General features: G+C 40.7%; 1 protein-coding gene across 2 annotated transcripts in view; it reads left to right on the top strand.

The window, feature by feature from the left end:
* The window catches only part of ift172 (intraflagellar transport 172), a 109,257-nt gene that overhangs the window by 48,581 nt on the left and 38,801 nt on the right, over positions 1 to 21,875 (top strand). For both annotated transcript variants that reach the window (XM_078212954.1, XM_078212955.1), the window contains exons 21-30: positions 1,154 to 1,231; positions 2,595 to 2,843; positions 3,914 to 3,992; positions 4,411 to 4,531; positions 5,718 to 5,862; positions 9,816 to 9,905; positions 10,831 to 10,928; positions 15,950 to 16,085; positions 16,505 to 16,621; positions 20,119 to 20,261. In XM_078212954.1, the coding sequence (XP_078069080.1) occupies positions 1,154 to 1,231; positions 2,595 to 2,843; positions 3,914 to 3,992; positions 4,411 to 4,531; positions 5,718 to 5,862; positions 9,816 to 9,905; positions 10,831 to 10,928; positions 15,950 to 16,085; positions 16,505 to 16,621; positions 20,119 to 20,261 (1,256 nt within the window). The remainder of the gene's footprint in view (positions 1 to 1,153; positions 1,232 to 2,594; positions 2,844 to 3,913; positions 3,993 to 4,410; positions 4,532 to 5,717; positions 5,863 to 9,815; positions 9,906 to 10,830; positions 10,929 to 15,949; positions 16,086 to 16,504; positions 16,622 to 20,118; positions 20,262 to 21,875) is intronic.

Below are 21,875 nucleotides of genomic sequence, written 5' to 3'. Positions count from 1 at the left end.
CAAGGTGAGCAGCATTACATGGTTTACGCAGGAAACAACAGGAGGAGCATTCTGCCCTGGGAACAGGCAACCATATTGCTGCTTCTGAGTTTCACACACATGGATCCTATAAACTCAGTGAGAATGCCTGTGAGCAACCCTATACACATGTGGTTTCCTCATAGCACCTTGAAGTTCTTTAACCTACAACAGCTGCTCCTGTTGCCCCAGTTTCTTTAAACACAGTAGAATGACCAGGATGACTTCCATCTTAAGTTTTAGGTTTCTTGAAAGTTTAGAAGTCAAAGGAAGGTAAAATCAAACGACTTACAATGGAAAGAAGCGAAGAAATCCTGCAGATCACAGATCACCAGACACATGGATAGCAATAATCCTAGTGTCAACAGTTGAGTGCCTGTTGAAATGTCGTTTCCAACAGCCATTTAATGCTCAGACCACCCAGTATTACTAGATTTTCCCAGCATTGCATTTTTGTTTTGGTAAGTGAAAATGGTGTCTCAGTCCTGTTGACATCATAGGATGTTGATTTATATATTTTAATCAGTCTCACGCCTGTTGCGAGTGAATATCTGCTGCCTTTTTGAAGGCCTTGTCAAAAATGACTCTGCTTTGGTACTGTGCACTAAGTATAGCACTAGGATTTAAAGGCTGCCACCACCATATTCCTGCTGGATGGAATGAGCTATATCTACCTTGATGTGTCTGCTATTCTTTGAAATTCCCAACTACTTTTCAGTCTCCTTACTCACAAGCATTCATAACTTTTATATCATGTAATAAAAGTTCTCCCACATAAATTTTAATAAGTTAAATGTGAAGAGATGTATTCTTAAAAACTTTACAAGCCTTTACTAGGCAGATATTTCTTGAATGAAAATATAATGCAATAATATAATTTACAATAAATGGAAAATGCCAATCAACCTACGGTTTTAATTTTAAAACTTGTATTGCATTTGCTGTAGATTTAATAGATCTGATGCACTTTTTATTTTTAATATAATATAAAGCATAGAGTGCTGTTAGTTCTTTTTCTATATTGCCATATCCACAATTTGTCCATAGAAAGCATTAAAATTGATGCAATAATTTTCTCAACATGTTGGCACTTGTCTTTAGAATATTGTTTAAACAAATATCAATCTTTTCCTAGAATGCTGTTGATAAAGCCATGGATATGTATCAGGAGCTACACATGTGGGATGAATGTATTATGGTCGCTGAAGCCAAGGTAATTTGTTCTGCAGATTGGCCAGCATAGTGAAATCCTGATGTTTACAATTGTTCAGATTAGATGTTAAACTGCTAGATGAGTAATGACTGAAAATATATCCACAAAAGAATATGGGTATGGTGGTGAAGAAAAACAAAAGCCAAATATCGCAAATGTTGGAAATTTGAAATAAAAGAAAATGTTAGAAATACTCAGCAGGTCAGGCAGCTTCTGTGGAGAGAAGAACAGTTAATACTTCAGGTCTGACCTCTCATCAGAACCTCGGTGAAGAAAAATGTGTTTGAATTGGTTGCTCTTTATCATTCTTGCCAAATGTGAAGACATTATTATTATTGAATCAATATTTTATGCTGCATTTTAAGGCTGCATTGTCAGAGGTGGTGTCTTGCAGATGAGGCATTACACTGGGTCTTCATCTACCCTTTTGGCTAGACATAAAAGATCCTGTGGTACTATGCAGAGAAAAACAGGGGAGTTTTCCTGATGCCCTTGTCAATATTTTTCCTTTAATCATCTTTCACTTAAAAAAAGTTGAGTGATTTACCTTGTTGCTGTTTGTGGAACCTTGTATACAAATTGGATAGTAAGAAGTTTAACAACACCAGGTTAAAGTCCAACAGGTTTATTTGGTAGCAAAAGCCACACAAGCTTTCGAGGCTCTGAGCCCCTTCTTCAGGTGAGTGGGATGTTTCTAAATTCTAAAATGAAATGCAATACTGGAAAATCACAAATATTTTACAAAACATTTAGGGACCAAGCTAGCCTGTCTGTGTAACAAATTAAAAGTTGTTATGAAGTCTAAGTTTAACAGAAAAAGCAATCATTTTGTCCTGACATGTAATATTAAGCAATGCAAAAGTAGAAACAGAAATCAATTTGGGAGATTGAAGGACCAAAGAAGATAAAATACCAACCTCTTCCCAATTGTAAAAGACTTGTTTTATATACTGAAAGTCACGGATATTATTAATATTATAAATCATTAAAATGAGCAATATTTCTGCAAACTGCAATTTTCTTTCCAAAAGTAGAGTTCCATTTAAAAAAAAAATAGAATGAAGGTTTGAATTATTTTATCTTTTCAAAAGGTATCTTATGACATTGAAAGAGGATTGAGGGAAAATTGCAGTAATTAAATTTGAGTAAATGATAATGTGCATTGAAAGTTTAATCCTTAATAAGCTTTGAATCCTTTTATGACAATATCAATAAATGCAAATAACACCTACAAATAAAAATAGTTGTAATTTTTATATTGATATTTTTCATACTAAGGAGAACTAGCAATATCTCTTTATCTTTAGAGCTTGCTCAGAGCAACCTTGTGTGGTGTTTACAACTGTTTTGACTCTTTCTTTAGGGTCATCCTGAATTGGACAATCTTAGACGGAGTTATTATAAGTGGCTCATGGAGACAAATCAAGATGAGAAGGCAGGAGAAGTGAAAGAGAATGATGGCGATTACGTTGGAGCTGTTAATCTCTATCTGAAAGCTGGCCTTCCTGCAAAAGCTGCCCGTTTAGTCTTGAGTAGGAGTGAACTTATGACAAATGGTGATATTATCAATCGAATTGCTGCAGCCCTAATTAAAGGGGATTTTTATGAAAGGGTGGGTATTAAGAATAACTCTAGTATAGTTTTTATGCTGTGTTTTTATTTATTAGTTGTTAATTAACATATATGCCCCTATATTCAATAAAATTTAGGAATTGTCCCACAGAATCTTTTAAACACTTAGTTTCAGTAATTCTCTGGTTCTGTGCAGTAAAAATATTTATCTAGTATCTTATATTTCAGATTTAATACTTGTTTGACTCTCACGTAGAAGCCACGTAATTCATGAAATTTCAAACTACAAAATGAAACTTTATTTATAGTTTTTATAGTTTGAATCCTGTTACATAGAAATACAGGGAAAGGCCCTCAGCAGGACATTTAAGGGGATCCAGAGTTTACCAGGTATTTCTGTGAACAGTGGAGAAGAAGGTTCTGATTGCACATAGGCAATTAGTGGGACATGGTATCACTATGTTCCTATCCATAGCAGTTCAGGTTGAGTATCGAAGTGCCTGATTGACTGAATACTTTTCACAAAATATGTTTTTTTAATTAAAATAATGTTTTTGAACAAAAATGGAAGGAAGGAAATTACCATGAGACAGCATTTCTTTTGTAGCTTTCAATATCATCATATTGTCAAGTGGAAGCCAGACCCATTGTCAAGTGGAAGCCAGACCCTTTGTCATTAGAAGCAAGAAACATGCTATAGGGACTGTAGTTCTATTTTAATAGGGCTCTTTTACTGGCACCATCGTATTGAAGTAACCCTTGTTGTGTTTCCTTACTATCTTGTTGGAAAACAAATAAGGAAAGGGACAACTTAGTATCACCGCTGAAAATGACATTCAAGGAAGGGTGTAACCTTACAATTATATGTTGCTTAAAATTGCAGGTGAAGGAGAGATGAGCCTGAAAAAAAAAGCATCGACCAAATTATGACTGGAACTAAATTAAGTAGAGAATGCAGGATGTAAATATAGTATTCAAATGAAAGCAACAGGTTCTAACTAAGCTAATATTATGTTGAGTACTATAGTGATGAACTGCATGTTGCCAAGATATAACACCAATTGCGTACCAGAGGATCAGTCTGTCCAGGATTTATCTTTTTTTTTGTAGGCTGGAGATCTCTATGAAAAAATTGGAAATTACCAAAGAGCATTGGATTGCTACCGTAAGGGCAATGCCTTTAGGAAAGGTATGTAGTTCTCCTAATACTTGGATCAGTACTTATGGTGCATAAAGAGTTATTATTCTAAACTTGTTGGGCAAATTGGATGGTGATGGTATTAACTGAGAAAAGGAATGGTCTAATATTACTTTGCGTAAAATTGCACAGAATTTATAGGGAAGAAAAAGAATACATTTTTTTCCATAGGTTTGTAAAGGTGTTTGTATTTCACACCACCTTCCTCCTGCCATCCTTCCCCATATCCCTCTATTTTCAATCATAATTTAAACATTTGTGTATTAATTTTTACTGTAAATTAATATTTAAGGGAGAAATTATCCTTTTATGATAGCTTGAAGGTTCATTTTATGGTAGTTTCTGTAAAATGATTAAATCAAATCATTTTGCCTAAAGGCTTTGTCAAATGTAATTCCTCTGATTTCAGCGGTGGAGTTGTCTAGAACGGTTTTTCCATCAGAGGTTGTGAAGTTGGAGGAGACCTGGGGAGACTATCTGGTGCAACAGAAGCAGCTGGATACTGCAATTAATCATTACATTGAGGCCGGGTAGGTTCAACTGCGTGAACCTAAAAGAATATTTTCTTTATGTATTCAGGATCCAGTATTTATTGGGATGGGATTCCCAAGATGGACAGGGGAATTGTGTGTTGGAAATCCAGAAGTCTAGGTTCCACTGAATGCTGGGACGTTTTGACTTCACATTGCGCATTTCGTGTGTTATTGTTTTGACAGGCTCACCACCCAGAAGTCAGCTTGATTGACAGGCTTGTTTCTTTGTCAGCAGGAAAAACTCCAGAGGAACAGATAGGTTTCCAGCTTCCTGAGATAACAATTATGAGAGAGATGGATAATGCATAGATTGTAGGGTCAAGGGGAAATTGCGGGCAGAGATGAGGGTGTTAGTGGTGATCACAGGCCATTGATTGTGGGCAAGTGGGATCAGAGGTGCTAGACAGGTCTGATTGTGGGATAGAAGCAAGTTAGTTTGTGGCCTGGTTTGGGGGGTGGGAGTCCCACAGTTCTGGAAAAGCATTCATCTCTTCAATGCAGCTGTCCTCACCTGCCATTAGCTTTCAGATTTCCTGAAGTCTGGGAAACTGGCTGGTCAGCTTTAAAGATGAAACAGAGATTAAAAACTTTGGGCAGCACAGTGGCAGAGAGGTTAACACTGCTGCCTCACAGTGCCAGGGACCTAGGTTCAATTCCGGCCTCGGGTGATTATCTAAAGTTTGATCATTCTCCCCATGAATTGTGGGTTTCCTCTGGGTGTTCCAGATCCTTCCACAGTCCAAAAATGTGCAAGTTAGATTGATTGGCCATGCTAAATTGTCTCTTAGTGTCAGGGTAAATATGTGGGGTTACAGGGATAGGACTTGGGTGGGATTGTTGGTGAGAGCTCAATGGGGCAAATGGCCCCCTTCTGCACTGTAGGGGTTCTATGAAATGAGAAGCGTGCAGCTTCATTAAAATATATAGAGGAATGTCCTGGAAGTGGGTTGCCTGCCCTCTTTGTGCCTCCATTAAAACCATGTATGGGCAGGTTCGTGATGGGATCAGGTTTGGGTTTGAGATTTTTAAAATGTTACCTGCCCACCCAATTTTGTGGGTTAAAATGGCCCCCTTGGTGCAACCCAATATATTTCAAATTTGGAAGTTGTCTGCAGGAATAACTCTTTAATTATATACCAGTATGTAATGTAAATTATACTTAAACTTTTCAATTTGTTTTCAGATGTTCTGTAAAAGCGATTGAAGCAAGTATTGGCGCTCGGCAGTGGAAAAAGGCAGTCCACATTCTAGAGCTTCAAGATGACAAAACGTCCTACAAATACTATCATAAGATAGCTCAGCACTATGCCTCAGTCCAAGAATATGAGGTCAGAAAGTCACTATCAATACAGTCTTCACTTATATAAATGGTTCTTATAGATAGCAGGAATAGAGATTGTAAGCTATTGTTTCTTTAGTTATGTATACCTGCTGTAAAATTGAATCCCCAGGTTAATTTTAAACAAGGACTAATGGATTTCTATTCTGTTGTTCATGATTAGAGTTGTAATTCTGGTGGACGCTGATGTGGAAGCATTGGTCCATTTTGTAGTGTGCAGCTTAAATTTAATCAGTCTGGCCTTGAAATGGGAAGAGTCAGAAATGCACGGTTGCCACAATGTTGGTAATACAGCATTGGACCATGAGATCAATTGAGAGAGTTGAGGGTCATGTATCATGAATAGTTCTCTGTGATTGATTTTACAGAAGAAGTTGTTTTATGCTAAGTGTACAAGGTTATTCACATGGTCATCATGATCCAATCAAAATCTCTCTATTTAGTGCTCAACAATCATATTGGTACCAAACCTATAAAATGCATCTATTGTGACGACCCTTGATCTGGCAGCAATTTAGTAAGAAAAAATTGCAATTTCTTTAAAATGTCTGTGGAGACCAAGTGTTTTAAGAATTTTTGAAAAATACCTTTAAAAGATTTTATCAATTTGTAATGTTCTTGGGTAAAAGGAAATATTGGTCCTTTTGAACTGGCAACCCTTGACTTGGTAGCAGTACCAGTAAGAAGGAAGTTAGGAAAGAAGCTATGTGGTGGACAGACACAAAGGAGAGCTGGAGAGGGAAGGTGATCAGCACCCAGATACAAAGAGAAAGCACCAGAGCCAGAAAGAAGAACATACTGAATTATTGTGAGGAGAAGGAGGTCAGATTTTCTGTTGGTCAGAAAACAAGGAAAGGAACCCATGGAAGTTCTGCATAAGCTGGCTAAAAAGATCTAAAACGTGGAAAGCTGTGTGATTAGATTAGATACACTAAAGAGTTGGGTGTTTTCCCAGAAATTCCCAAACCCAGAGTGTTATTGGTTTGTCAGTTGAAAAGGAACTTTGGGAAGTTACACCATCAGGATTGACATGACCAGAGGGAACAAAGATTCATAGAAGTGTGTCTTGTTGATGATAATCATACCCATGAAACACAAAGGTGAAAGCTGTTAGTCATAGAGGTTTACAGCATGGAAACAGGCCCTTCGGCCCAACTTGTCCATGCCACCCAGTTTTTTACCATTAAGCGAGTCCCAATTGCCCACGTTTGGCCCATATCCCCTCTATGCCCATCTTACCCATGTAACTGTCTAAATGTTTTTTAAAAGACGAAATTGTACCCGCCTCTACTACTACCTCTGGCAGCTCGTTCCAGACTCTCACCGCCCTCTGTGTGAAATAATTGTCCCTCTGGATCCTTTTGTATCTCTCCCCTCTCACCTTAAACCTATGCTCTCTAGTTTTAGACTCCCCTACTTTTGGGAAAAGATGTTGACTGTCTACCTTATTTGTCCCCCTCATTACCTTATAGACCTCTACAAGATCACTCCCAAACCTCCTATACTTCAGGAAAAATAGTCCCAGTCTATCCAACCTCTCCTTATAACTCAAACCATCAAGTCCCGACAACATCCGAGTAAATCTTTTCTGCACTCTTTCTAGTTTAATAATATCCTTTCTATAATAGGGTGACCAGAACTGTACACAGTATTCCAAGCGTGGCCGTACCAATGTCTGTCCAACTTTAACAAGATGCCACAGCTCCTGTATTCAATGTTCTGACCAATGAAAACAAGCATGCCGAATACCACCTTCACCACCCTGTCCACTTGTGACACCATTTTCAAGGAGTTATGAACCTGAACCCCTAGATCTCTTTGTTCTATAACTCTTCCCAGTGTCCTACTGTTAACTGAGTTAAGTCCTACCCTGGTTCGATTGACCAAAATGCATCACCTCGCATTTATCTAAATTAAACTCCATCTGCCATTTATCACCACACTGGCCCAATTGATCACTGTTGTTGGATAGTACTCCTGAATAGAGAGCAACATATTTTTCTGGACAGGAATAGAATAAAGAAAATTACACCACAGGAACAGGCCCTTCAGCCCTCCAAGCCTGCACCAACCATGCTGCCCGACTGAACTAAAACTCCCTACCCTTCTGGGGACCATATCCTTCTATTTTCATCCTATTCATGTATTTGTCAAGACGCTCCTTAAAAGTCACTATTGTATCAGCTTCCACTACCTCCGCCGGCAGTGAGTTCCAGGCACCTACCACCCTTGTGTAAAAAAACTTGCCTCGTACACTCCTTTAAACCTTGCCCCTCGCACCTTAAACTTATGCCCCCTAGTAATTGACTCTTCCACCCTGGGAAAAAGCTTCTGACTATCCACTCTGCCCATACTCCTCATAATCTTGTAGACCTCTATCAGGTTGCCCCTCAACCTCCGTCGTTCCAGTGAGAAGAAACCAAGTTTCTCCAACCTCTCATAGCTAATACCATTAGCTTGCTCATGTTGGAACATGATGTGGAGATGCCGGCGTTGGACTGGGGTAAGCACAGTAAGAAGTCTCACAACACCAGGTTAAAGTCCAACAGGTTTATTTGGTAGCAAATACCATAAGCTTTCGGAGCGCTGCCCCTTCGTCAGATGGAGTGGAAATCTGTTCTCCAACAGTGCACAGAGACACAGAAATCAAGTTACAGAATACTAATTAGAATGCAAATCTCTACAGCCAGCCAGGTCTTAAAGGTACAGATAATGTGGGTGGAGGGAACATTAAACACAGGTTAAAGAATGATCTTGCAGAATCCCCCTGATCTTGCAGAATCTTACTAGCTGTTCTGTCTGGAGACAATACACATCTCTTTAACCTGTGTTTAATGTTCCCTCCACCCACATTATCTGTACCTATTCTTTTTGTGGATGTTTTTTAAGTTACAATTTTTAAAAAAATGTTTATTTGTTCTTTAATGGGGTGTTGGCATTGCTGGCTAAGCCTGTATTTATTACCCATCCCTAATTGCCCGTGAGAAGATGGTGGTTTGCTGCCTTTTTGAACCGCTGCAGTCCATGTGGTATAGGTACATCCACTGTGCTGATAGGGAGGAAGTTCCAGGAGTTTGACCCAGTGACCGTGCTGGATGGTGATATATTTCCAACTCAGAATGGTGTGTGGTTTGGAGGGGAACGTGCAAATTGCGAATCTTCCATGTATCTGCTGTGCTTGTCCTTCTATGTTGTGGAGGTGACAGGTTTGAAAAGTTTTGATTTATGTTATGCATTTCATTCATTGATGATTGGGCTGCATTTCTTGCCTGACTTCAGGCAGGTGCTGTTTTTGACTGGGCTCCTCCTCCCTAAAGGTGGTTTGGGTTTTTGAAGAGAGAAGAAATGTAGGTTTTGGGCCAAACTTAATTTGTTCCAGATGGAGGTGAAGCATCATTTGATGCTTCATGCATGATTTTCATGCATCCCATATGATTGGGTTTATTCATATACGTGTTATGGGAAAGGCTGCACAACTGAGAGGGCTGCTTTATTGCAGCTCATTGTGTTTGGTCTTTAGTGACAGAGCTAACAGACATAGGAGGCTATTATGTTGTAGTTTTCATTGAAGAAGAACATATTAATGTGTGGAAATTGAGGTTTTATTTGACAACAGGGATGTCTTGTGACCATGTTCCATTAATCGAGTCGAAGAAATAATTGAACATCTAAATTTAAAAAAATCAAGTTATATACCTACTTATAAATACTTTAAGCTATCACATCATGTAATTTTACAATTTGGAAGGGCTTCATCATGATAGCTAATATAAACTCATCTAAACCTTTTTAAATTACACAATGACAACATGTATTAAATTTGAGTGTAAATAACCTCACTGACTTATTTAGATCTGATGTAAGTATATTGAATTATTGAAGAGTTTTATGTCATTCATGGTTGAGTAACTTAAATCAACCTATTTTCTTTTTTATCTTCAGGTTGCAGAACGGATGTACGTTAAAGCTGACCGAATCAAGGATGCCATTGACATGTACAAGCAAGTGGGATACTGGGAGCAGGCCCACAAGGTTGGGTGTTGAATACTGATTAAGAATGAAAATTTTAAAGTATGTTGCCACAGTCAGCACACACTGCACAGTTCAATTTATGTTAATTCACAACTCAAGTGCCACCCAGCCTGGGTAAGAAATTTAATGTTTCGTTCATGGGGTGTGACAGGGAAATGATCCGGCATTCAGCACCTCCTTGCTCCCTAGAACTGGCAACTTGTGCTGCAGGGTGCAATATAATATATGCATCATTCCTAGATGTCCCCTAGAGGTATCTGTCATTGACGTGCTAATTAAGGGAATGTACAAATTTGGTGGGCTCAAGAGATGGAGGTCTGAGGGGACGCATCCTGGCACGTCCGTTGGGATATACGACTTCCCACCACCCAGGGATCTTTGGCTTTAAAGCATTGTTTTTAAATGTCCTAATATCTTTCCTACTTGTGACATTGCCATATGTTCTGCACTTCGCAATTCCCATAATCCCTGACTTAAGTGCTGAGATGACAGCATTGAGTGACACGAAAGTTCAATGAAAAATTAAATTTGAAAATTCCCTGGCTGATGGTATGTTTCATCTCATTATTGATTAACACAGCTGATTTTCAGTTGTGTATTCACCTTAGGTTTATCTGTTCCCCCACTGTTATAAACATGTAGATACATATTAAAATACTAAGTCAGATGGATCACAGAATTCAAATTATCATTATTAGAATGTGCTATTTTAGTACTTTTATGGTTGAGCTGTTTTTTTCTGATTTAGTTCACTCTGATATTTGTGTCTGTACAGAAAAGCCTATTACACAAGGTAAATAATTTGAGGAAATCCGTTATATACAGCAGTGTACAGTATAGAAGTGTAAAATACCATGCTAATTAATAATTCATAAAGATATGGTTATAATTCTAAAGCAAAATTTTTCTTTCTGAACTATTATAGTTAGCTATAAAGTGCATGAAGCATGAAGATGTGGCTGTGCTGTATATTAATCAAGCGCAAGAACTAGAAAAGAAAGGAAAATACAAGGATGCTGAAAGGTGACTTGTTGAATATTATGCTGTTAGTATTATAGAACTACAGAGTTTGCTTGTAATTTCTGTTTGGTACAAGAATTCCATATCGATGCTTACCTTCCACACAGTCAGCCATCGTAATTCCATGTACTCACACACAACACCCGAACCTCCTCCCTGTCTACCCTCACCCATCTTTAATGTCCATTTAGCCCCCCCTTAACTGCCTGACTAACCTACTCTTAAAGACATGGGGTGAGGTGAGGAAGGCGAATGGAAAGTAATGGTCCACACGCTCCCACCACCGCCCCTGCACCCCCAAACCTCCCCAGCACAGTAAACCAAGTGTCAGGTGGCCAGTTGGCAGCTGCCTGGTGGAAAGGCAGTCAATTAGTGGTGCAAAGAGGGACTCCATACCAAACTGGGTTTCTAGGTCAAGATGACTAGCAAGAGAGGACTTATGCCGTGAATGGGAAGTTGCTTATGGCCATTAATGTAAAAGCCCCTGCCCCCTCCTCTCTCGTTCTCTCTCTCTCTCCATTTCTAATGGCAGGCTCAAAACAGAAATGAAGTCAAAAAGCATACAAATGATGCCACCGGCACCAACAGACTCTGCTGCTATATTCAGCCATGTTCCTGTTGACAGGCCTTTGCTTCCTCCTTATGCGGCCTCTTGATACCTAGCATAAAGCACTTTTTCCCATCTATCACCCAAAAAAAGGAATGGGCAATGAAAAATTACATACAACTAAGTCTTTAACATGCTTAGTAGCTTGTGATAAATTGGATATTAAATGGCAAACGCAACCAAGACAGGTCCCACGATTTTCTGAGCAGCTACCCAGACATCAGTAATCACTGAGTTACAAAATCCTGCAAGGAGTTGGTGACAGAGTCGGTGAGGGGGGGGAGTTGGTGACAGAGTGGGTCCTCATTAGGGATTTCAGCTCTTCTCCTTCAAAACCACTGATTTCCTTTCAACAGGAGCACCAACCCAGCCTGGAGGCACTCTTGCTTCTTTTGCCTGTAATGAGCTGTCAGGCAACAAGACTCAAGCTTAGAAAGTTCCAATGACTGTTTACCACCCAGCTGCTTAATCTCTTCTGCCAAGACAGTGTCCCACTTGGGTTTACAAGGCTGTGCTCCAACATCTAATCACCAGAACAATCCCAGCTTCCTGCCTGCACTGAGAAAACCACAGCTTGTGGGCTTCTCTTTGCCCCAACTCCCAATTTTACAGAGCTAATAACCTCTGCAACTTCACTGAGCTGATACTTCTTCAGCTTCTCTGAGCTGACATAGCTCCCAGCCTTTTCCTGTACCTCAGCACACACCCCATTTGCATTGCTGCCAACCTTCTTGGTGCACACCCAGCCTTGTGGTCACGTTTTCACGCTGCACACCAGATTATGTGAGCAAGTTGTTTGTACCATTATCCCACGCAGGTGCACTGCTGCGACTGGCCGAGTCCTTTAGCTTCTGTTCTGAAACTGAGTCTAGAAGCTTATGCCCGCTGACCATCACCTAACTGAACACAATGTGAATGAGGCTGTCAGCTTGAAGTCTTCAGCAAAAGAAAGCTTCAAGCCATCCCCAAGCAGCTGTCAAAGAACACCTGAAAACAGAGCAAGTGTAGCCTGTCTCCTTGCCACGCTCTGTGCTTATGCTGGAGCCCTGAGCATGCTTGGAGTTGAAATCTTCTGTCTCTGCTCCAAAAACTAACAAACAATTTAAAGACGGATTTCTTCGCACCAATACCTCCTCAGTTTTCATCCTTTTCTTGGCATCCTTGGCGGCATCCCATCATTGTTTCTTATACCCTGTAAAGGTCCAACCTCCCCGGGAATTGGTCTCAATATCCCAGGAATCTAAGCCCTGTCTCCAGCCACAAATTCATCTACCCTATTGTGTTTCTGTACTCATTAGTGCATTGCTCCAGGAATAATCTGGAAATTGAAATCTTTAAGGTCTGCTTGATAATCTCCTTCCTAGCCCCCTAAAATCTCTCTGCATGACATCATTCCTTTTACTACCAACGTCATTGATACCAATATTGACCATGACGTCTGGCTGTTTATCGTCCCTCTTCAGAATGTTTTGCAGCCATGCAGTGACATCCTTGACCCTAGCCCCAGGGAAACATCACATTATCCCAGAATCACATCAGTAGTGGGAGGCTCACCTGTTGTTCCATTAACTATAGAGTCCCCGATCACTATTGTTTACCGAATCTTCTTGCCATCCAGCTGAGTTGATTCACCTGTGGTAATGTGGTGCTCTGGCTGCACTCTCCTGCAAAACCATTATTCTTCCCCCTATTCAGAACTGAACACTGGTTAGAGAGAGAGTTGTACTCAGGAGACTCTTGCACTGCTTACTTGACATTCCTGTTCTGCCTGGCAGTCACCCATTCCCCCTCTGCTTTCATACCCTTGAGCTGTGAGGTGATCACATCTGGAAGTGTGCAAAGCTCTCAAACTTATCAATACATTGCAGTGATGATAGCTGCTGCTTAACTCCTGAAACGCAGTGCTTGAGCTCCGGTTCCTCCAGCTGTTGGCAGTTCCTGCATATATGGTTGTCCAGGATACAAGAAATGTCCTGGAGCCTCCACATGAAAGAGAATGTGCATTCCATGGGACTGAGGTGCTTTTCCATACCTCTGTTTATGCAGCCAGCATAATCAAGGATCCCACCCACCCCAGACACACCTCCTTCCATCGGGGAAAAAGATACAAAAATCTGAGGACACGTACCAACCGACTCAAGAACAGCTTCTTCCCTGCTGCTGTCAGACTTTTGAATGGACCTACCTTGCATTAAGTTGATCTTTCTCTATACTCTAGCAATCTCTGTAACACTACATTCTGCACCCTCTCCTTTCCTTCCCTATGTATGGTATGTTTTGTCTGTATAGCACGCAAGAAACAATACTTTTCATTGTACACTAATACATGTGACAATAATAAATCAAATCATTAGACTACTAACTAAACTTACCAGAAATGAAACCTATGACTTCAATACTCGCCATCAACCAACAGCTTCCCTTTTGTGCTGACTTCCCTTTACTTTGTAGGAAGGGTAACTTAAATGCTTTACTTAGCTCATGTTCTCTATATACCTCAAGATTTAATTAAAAATTAGGAATCTTTTTAATGTCACCATCCCTCTTTATTTAATTTTAACTTCATCCCCCAGATCTGGTTAATTTATTAACAGATTGTATCATGTTGCGTTATATAAAAAATGATAAGTTACGGTTTATGTATTTAACCAAATTGGCTTATTTTTCCTTTTCATACTAATTGTGATTTAGGTTGTGATATAGGATTAAACTTGGATTAAATGCTTACCTTTGTACTTAAACCACATCCCCTGCTCCACTCCATGTCTCCTTGTGCAGTGATGTCACAATGTGTGTGCTTTTCTCTCCCTCTCAATAAAATTGCAAAGACCACTACCCTGTTCCTGGCTTTGATTTTTATACCGCTATTTATACTCGGTGCCTGTATTCTTCCCTCTCCTCACAAAAACATGCTTTTGTAACAAGCTTTTTTAAGATTGCCTCAATATTTGCATTTATTTAGATCCTAATGAATCTGTGCTGTACCTTCTCTATTGCTTCAACATTTTTCCTATACTATGGAGTCCAAACTTGCACACAATATGCCGTCTGTGGTCTTGCTAAAGTTTTATGCAGATTCTCTGTTACTTTTAACTTTTATATTGTTTATCTCTTACCATAAAGTTCGGAACTGTATTTGTATTTTTATGGCCCTATTCGCTTGTGGTGCTATTTTATTGTTTTGTGATCTTGAACCAACAAATTACACCGCTTTAGCACAGCTTTGTCACAATTCAAGGTATAATTCTTGCCTCCTATTTTACTAACATCTTGAAATATGGGTACCACTCCCTTTAGCCCTATATTCAATTGTTGCTGTACACAGGAAATAGAAGCAGGCCCAGAACAGAAACTTGTGGAATATCACCATCCACTTCCAATCGCTGAGAAATTGCTTTTAATTTCTAACCAGTTATTAATGCAATTTGCTGCACTCCATCTAATCCATATTTCCTAATCTTCGCCAATAGTTTCCTGTGATGCACTTTGCCAAAGGCTTCCTGAAAAGCCCTGCACCGACATCTGCATTTCCCACATCCATCATATCTGCCATTTGCTTAGAAAAAGCACCTCTTTCTAAGTACCTTCCTTTCAAATGTGATTCAAAAGTTCTCAACCACTATTGGTATGAACTTTAACTGGTCTTCTGATTTTACATTTAAGAATTAATGCACAAAGATCCACATTAGAGAAGTATTTTAAATAAAGTAAATCATTAACTAAAAATACAGCTACAACCCAAGTGAACAATGATGAATAACACAAGTTTCTCTCTCCTGGGCACTTAATTCCAATTTCAACCTCATGGTTTATGGTATAATACATGTGTTTATATATCTACGTCATTTTTGATTTACAAAGTAGCTTTTTCAAATGTCTTGCTTTCTACACTTGTTTGAAGTCCTGTTTATTATTTTTGCACTCGTAAGGGATTCCTATAAACTATGAAAGCAGATAGTTGGTCTGCAGAATGATGTATAGTCTGCAAAATGATGTATAGTATCTATTCACAGTGCTCCTCTGTCACAGGGTATATAGTTGCATAGTGCATTGTTTTCCTACACCAGATATGGGATGGGTGTACCACTGAATGAACTGGCTAAGAATTTAAAATACGCCTAGTCTCGAAGGCTTCTTCCGAGTTACATATGGTTAAATTGTAAATGCCTTTTTTTACAAAGGTATTTACATTTTGCCATATGCTATACATGGGGGAAGGGTTTCTCTATCTCTTTTCCATACAGTGTTGAATATCACGGGATTAGATACCTGCAGCCACAGGAATATGTAAAAGGCATTATAGCCACTGTACTGAAATGCTGTTCAATTTTGGTTTGATGACCATCCTATGCTAATATGAATAAATTGATAATTTTTTTGTATGTTGTTGATAAAGTGACAATTCAATTTTGTGCAGGTTGTACATTACAGTGGATGAACCTGATTTAGCAATCACAATGTATAAGAAGCTTAAAATGTATGATGACATGATTCGACTCGTAGCAAAATATCACAAGGAATTACTCATAGATACCCACCTTCATCTTGCAAAGGTAGGTGATAGTGAATGGATACAGGTTCACTATATTCTAGATTTATCTTTTGATATCTGGTAGTGCTAGCTCACTGCAAAAGTATACGGTGGGGTGTTAAAGTGTATCATATAGGTCTGAAAACTATAATGTAAAATTGCAGTAAAATGGTGAGTCATTTTAAAATGTTTTATCTTCTATTTTTAAAAGAAAAATTAGAGTTTTGCTGTAGAATGGTTGCAAACCTTAAGGTCTGTTCCATCACAATCAGGTGGTTGACTGCTACAAATACTTCAGAAAAGATAGCAATGTAAAGATCCAACTCACAAATCTTTGCCTTTAGCAGTAACAAACTCACACTAAAGCCTTTGCAGATGCAGTTATACAAAAAACAATAAAAATTCAGAATTCAATTTCAATCTACAATTGTGTTGCTATAGGAACTGGAAAGTGAAGGCCGTTTTCGAGAAGCTGAGTACCATTATTTGGAAGCAAAAGAATGGAAGGCAATTGTGAACATGTACCGTGTCAATGATATGTGGGATGAAGCATATAGGGTAAGAAGCTCTACTTTATAGACCTAAATTTGCTAATGAACAGAGAAACGCAGGAAAGTAAGTTGTGAAGAGGGCTTAAAGAGGCTACAACGGGGAATAGATAGATTAAGTGATTGGGCAAGGATCTAGCAAATGTGAGAAAATGTAAAATTGTCCATTTTGGCAGGAAAAATAAAAAAGAAGCGTGTTATCTAAATGCTTCGAGATTGCAGAGCTCTGAGGTGTCCTAGTGCATGAATTACAAAAGGCTAGCATGCCGGCAATGCAAGTAATTAGGAAAATTAGGGTGCCACGGTGACACAGTGGTTAGCACTGCTGCTGCACAACACCAGGGACTCGGGTTCAATTCCAGCCTTGGGTCACTGTCCTTGTGGAGTTTGCACATTCTCCTCGTGTCTGTGTGGGTTTCCTCCGGGTGCTCCCAAAGTCGAAAGATATGCAGGTTACGTTGATTGGCCATGCTAAATTGCTGCTTGGTGTCAGGGAGATTAGCAGGGTAAATACGTGGGCCGGAGCTTTACCACCTCGCTCACCCGAGCCTCGTAAGATCCTGCCCAAGGCCAACGGAGAATGCCGTTCTGCAAGCCTCGCCCACCCCGATTCTGGGGCGAACGAGGCAGTAAAATTCTGGCAGTGTGATTACAGGGATAGGGGCTGGTTGAGGTTGTTGTCGGTGCAGGCTCGATGAGCCGAATGGCCTCCTTCTGCATTGTAGGGATTCTATGATTTTTATGATTATTTATTACGAGGAGAATTGAAGACAAAAGTTTGGCTTCAGTTGTACAGGGTACCAGTGAGAGCACATTTGGAACGCTGTGTACTGTATTGGTCACTTTATTTAAGGAAAGATATAAATGCAGTGGATGCAGTTCAGAGAAGGTTTACCAAACTAATTCTGGGATGGGTGGGTTGTCTTATGAGAAAAGGTTGGCCAGGCTAGGCTTGTATCAGTTGGAGTTTAGAAGAGGAAGAGATGACTTGATTGAAGCATATCCTGAGGTGCCTTGACAGGGTGGATGTAGAGAGGATGTTTCCTCTTGTGGGAGAAACTAGAACTAGGGGCCACTGTTTTTAAAAAAAGGGTCGCCCATTTAAAACAGGGATGAGGCATAATTTTTTCACTCAAGAGAATTGAGTCTTTGGAACTCTCTTCATGAAAAGGCGGTGGAAGCAGAGTCTTTGAATATGTTTAAGGCAGAGGTGGATAGATTCTTGGTAAGCAAGGGGTGATAGCTTATCAGGATAGGTGGAATGCAGATTTGAGGATACGATCAAATCAGCCTTAACCTTATTAAATGGCAGAGCAGGTTTGAGGTGCTGAATGGCCTACTCCAGCTTCATGTTCATATGTACTTATCTTGGAGAGGGCACAATGAAGGTTCACTAGATTGATTCCTAAATTACTGGGATGAGAGGTTTGTCCTATGAGTAGCGGTTGTATAGAATGGGTCTATACTCTTTAGTTTAGGAGAATGAGAAATAATCTCATTAAAAAACATAAGATTTGGAAAGGACTTGATAGAGTAGCTACTGAGAAGCTGTTTCACCTGACTGGAGAGTCTAGAACTGACACAATAAGTCTTGGCATAAGGAGAGGTGCCTATTTTGGACTGAGAGAAGAAAGAATGTCTTCATTTGGAGGGTTATGAATCTTTGGAATTCTTTGTCCCAGAGAGCTATGGATGCTCAGTTGTTGAGTCTATAAGAGTGAGATAAATTAGCCTCTAAAGGAATCAAGACATGAGGGATTGGATGGAAAAGTGGAACTATGATCAAAGATCCACCATGACCGACTGAATGGTTTGAGGATTTCTAAGGCTTAATCCTGCTCCAGTTTCTTATGTTCTGCTGGTACTGCTCCTCTTTCTGCTGATCGTCTTGTTCCTCATTTAAAGTCTAAAATAACATAAGCAGCATCTGGGATGAACTGATAGATGAGCTTCAAAGTGGAAGTCAGACATAGCGATCCAAAATTGTCAAAGATACTTTCAAAGTTGCCAAATTAATTCTCAGCACAAGTACTGTGTGCAAATCCTTTCAAACAAGCAGGCAAGAAAGCAGCTGAGGTTTCAGTTGCTTACTGAGCTATTTCCCTGTCTCAACCCTCTCAATTGCTGCTTATATTCTTGCCTGGTGAGTCCCAGGAAGCTCAGAAAATCTTTAGACGCACAGTTCAATTGCAGAAATCATATTGCCGTAATCAAATGATTACCATATTGCAGTTGACAACCTGCCTCTTCTGATGTGGTTGGTTGCACTCTGCCTAACATGCCATTTAACTGCGGAAGTCAGCGTCCTGATGTGCTGTCAGTTACTGCTCCCAATCCATTGCTTCTGCACATTCAGATTCAGCCCTGACAGTCATTGTTAAATTGATGGGGCCTTTTTACCTTGCTGTCCCAATCTCCAATCTTCCTCAGTGGTTCATTGCCACCCTAGTCCGGTTCTACCCCTGTTGGCTTCCTGCTATCTGGTTGTTCTAACCAATAAATATAATTATATAAACCATCGTGTTTTTCTTACATACATTATGTGTTTAAGCATTAAATTATAAAAACGTAATGTAAAATATTTTCACCAGTGATCCTTATTCAACTGGATCATCCTCCTCTCACTTTGCCCCTTTACTTTCCCTCCTTAAGAATGCTGTCTTCAGCAGAAAAAAGTAACTAAGCACGGTAGGATATTTTTAAAGGAAAATAGAGGAGATGTTTGATTTTGGCATGAACTGGAAGCACATATCAGGAAATTGCACACATCTCACGCATGATTTTCCATTCATTCAAATTAACGGACAGAAGATCATTGGCTGGTGTTATAACCCCCACGAGATCCATGGGGAATCACTGATTGATTTTGCTGTGGGCTTGTTGCGTATGAGTTTCCATGGTAACAGGCAATGGCATGCCCAGCTGGAACTCATTACCTAAGTCTTTTATAAGGCAGACCCAGGACTGGGCCTGCTGAACTACTTGTCCCAGGCATGGGCTAGTGTGTGTATACACCACAATAGTGGTTTTATTTTGCAATCTGTAAATGAACTATGTTCCTTTCCAGTCGGGCTTCCTGAGTTATTACAGCTGGGGTGCACGATTTTCTGATATGCACTACGCACGAAAGTGAACCTAAATGATTTTCCTATTTGAGAAAGTAACAGTTCATATTTGTAACTTGTCAATCTTTATTCAAAATTTAAGGATATGCAAAGGCATATTATTTTGAGCAGGTACGGGTAATCAGATGTATTGTTGAAAGCTGATTGAACAGGTGACAACATTGAGAAGCTAGTTGTGAAATAGATGTACTCTATGTCCTACTGGATATTTAACAAAAACAGATAAAAAGGCTCATGTAGAGGTAGTAGTGGACATACAGTAGTAGATCAAATGTTATTGTATACAAAAAAATTGCTAATGTATTTGTTTATTGCATTAATAGAGTAAAGCAAATGCTGCTTTTTGTTAAAGTTTATGTAGTTACAATTTTATTTCTTACAGGTTTCTAAAGCCCATGGGGGTGCACATGCCTATAAACAGGTAGCCTATTTGTGGGCTAAGAGTCTGGGAGGAGAGTCTGCGGTTAAGCTGCTAAATAAGTTTGGTCTACTAGAAACAGCAATTGACTACGCAGCTGATAACTGGTAAAATACATAAATGACAATTTTAATTAATTCATTTTAAATTATAATTTTCCTCTTTCCTACCTGTGTCGTGCCCTGGCTGACAGAATAGGTAACATATTTAACTGGGATGGGGGCACCCAATTTCATCAGAGAAAAATCCAAAGATGAGTGGGTTAGGTGGATTGGCCATGCTCAATTGCACCTTAGTGTTAGGGAGATTAGCAGGGTGAATACTTGGGGTTATGGGGATAGGGCCTGAGTGGGATTGTTGTTGGTGCAGACTCGATGGGCTGAATGGCCTACTTCTACACTGTAGGGATTCTATGGGCGTGATTTTACCATTTTGAGTCTAAGTGCCGAATCTGGGCGTCAAATAGATCCTCTTTCCAGCGCGCCCATACGCGTTTTGCCGGCTCCGGTCTGATTCGCGCTGTGGGCGGGGCTTAGCGCTTGTGGACCGATCGGAGCTCTGAACTGCGCATGCGCAGTTCAAAAAAAATCTGACAGCGTGCGCCCGGGCGTGAAAGAAAAGAGGAGCAGAAAGCAGAGAGAGCGGCTCTCTGACGGTCATCCTCTGGTGGGGGAGGCGGGGGAGGGGCTTGCTGCCAGTCTGCGGCTGATCCCTCCTCCCGGAGTGGACGTGCGGCCATGCCATCCCACAAAACCTTCAGGATGAAGCGATTCCTCGCTAAGAAGATAAAGCGGAACTGGCCGATTCCACAGTGGGTCCGCATGAAAACCGGCTACAACATCAGTACAAGTCCAAGAGGAGACATTGGAGAAGGACCAAGCTGGCCTGTAAAGGGATACACCATCACTGGTACACTACCAGCCACAGATTACTCTTCCCTGCAGGGGCAAGAGAGCGGGAGAGATGGATGTGGCTGGTAGTGTACCAGTGATGGTGTATCCCTTTACAGGCCCAGCTTGGTCCTTCTCCAGTGTCTCCTCTTGGACTTGTACTGATTTTGTTGCCGGTTTTCATGCGGATCCACTTTGGAATCAGCCGGTTCTGCATCATCTTAGCGAGGAATCGCTTCATCCTGAAGGTTTTGTGGGATGGCATGGCCGCACGTCCACTCCGGCAGGAGGGATTCGTTCCTCCGGTGGGGAGGAGGGATCAGCCGCAGAGTGGCGGTGGACCCCCCTGCCCCCTCCCTCCCTACCGATCGGCCGCAGATTGGCAGCAGAACCCCCCCCCCCCCACCCCTCCACCGAACAGAGGATGATCTGTGTTTCCCCCCCCCCTCCAACCAGAAGATGACCTGGGGTCAGAGAGCCATTGGAGGCTCTGACCCCGCTCTTCGGAAGCTGCAGCGACGACTTCAGACTATTATTTTGCAGGTCGCTTACAGCGCGGATGTGGAATGGGCCAGAAGACGGTAAAGTGGGATTTGGCGGTAGGGTTGGGCGCGCGGTTCATTAAGTCGATTTAAATGCATGCAAATGCATTTAAATCATCGGGCCGCACGATTCGGGCGCAGGCTGGGACCCGCGCCCGAATCGGGTGTCGGTAAAGCCGCGATCAGCTCGGAATCGGGTGCAGATCGCGGTATAGGCCCAGCGCCCAACTTTATTGCGATTTCGCGCCCGAAAATGGGTGCAAAGCTTTGGTAAAATCGGGCCCTATGA

The sequence above is a fragment of the Mustelus asterias genome, chromosome 5 (genome assembly GCF_964213995.1).
Source record: "Mustelus asterias chromosome 5, sMusAst1.hap1.1, whole genome shotgun sequence".
Lineage (NCBI taxonomy): Eukaryota > Metazoa > Chordata > Chondrichthyes > Carcharhiniformes > Triakidae > Mustelus > Mustelus asterias.
This window is presented reverse-complemented; position numbering and strand designations above follow the sequence as displayed.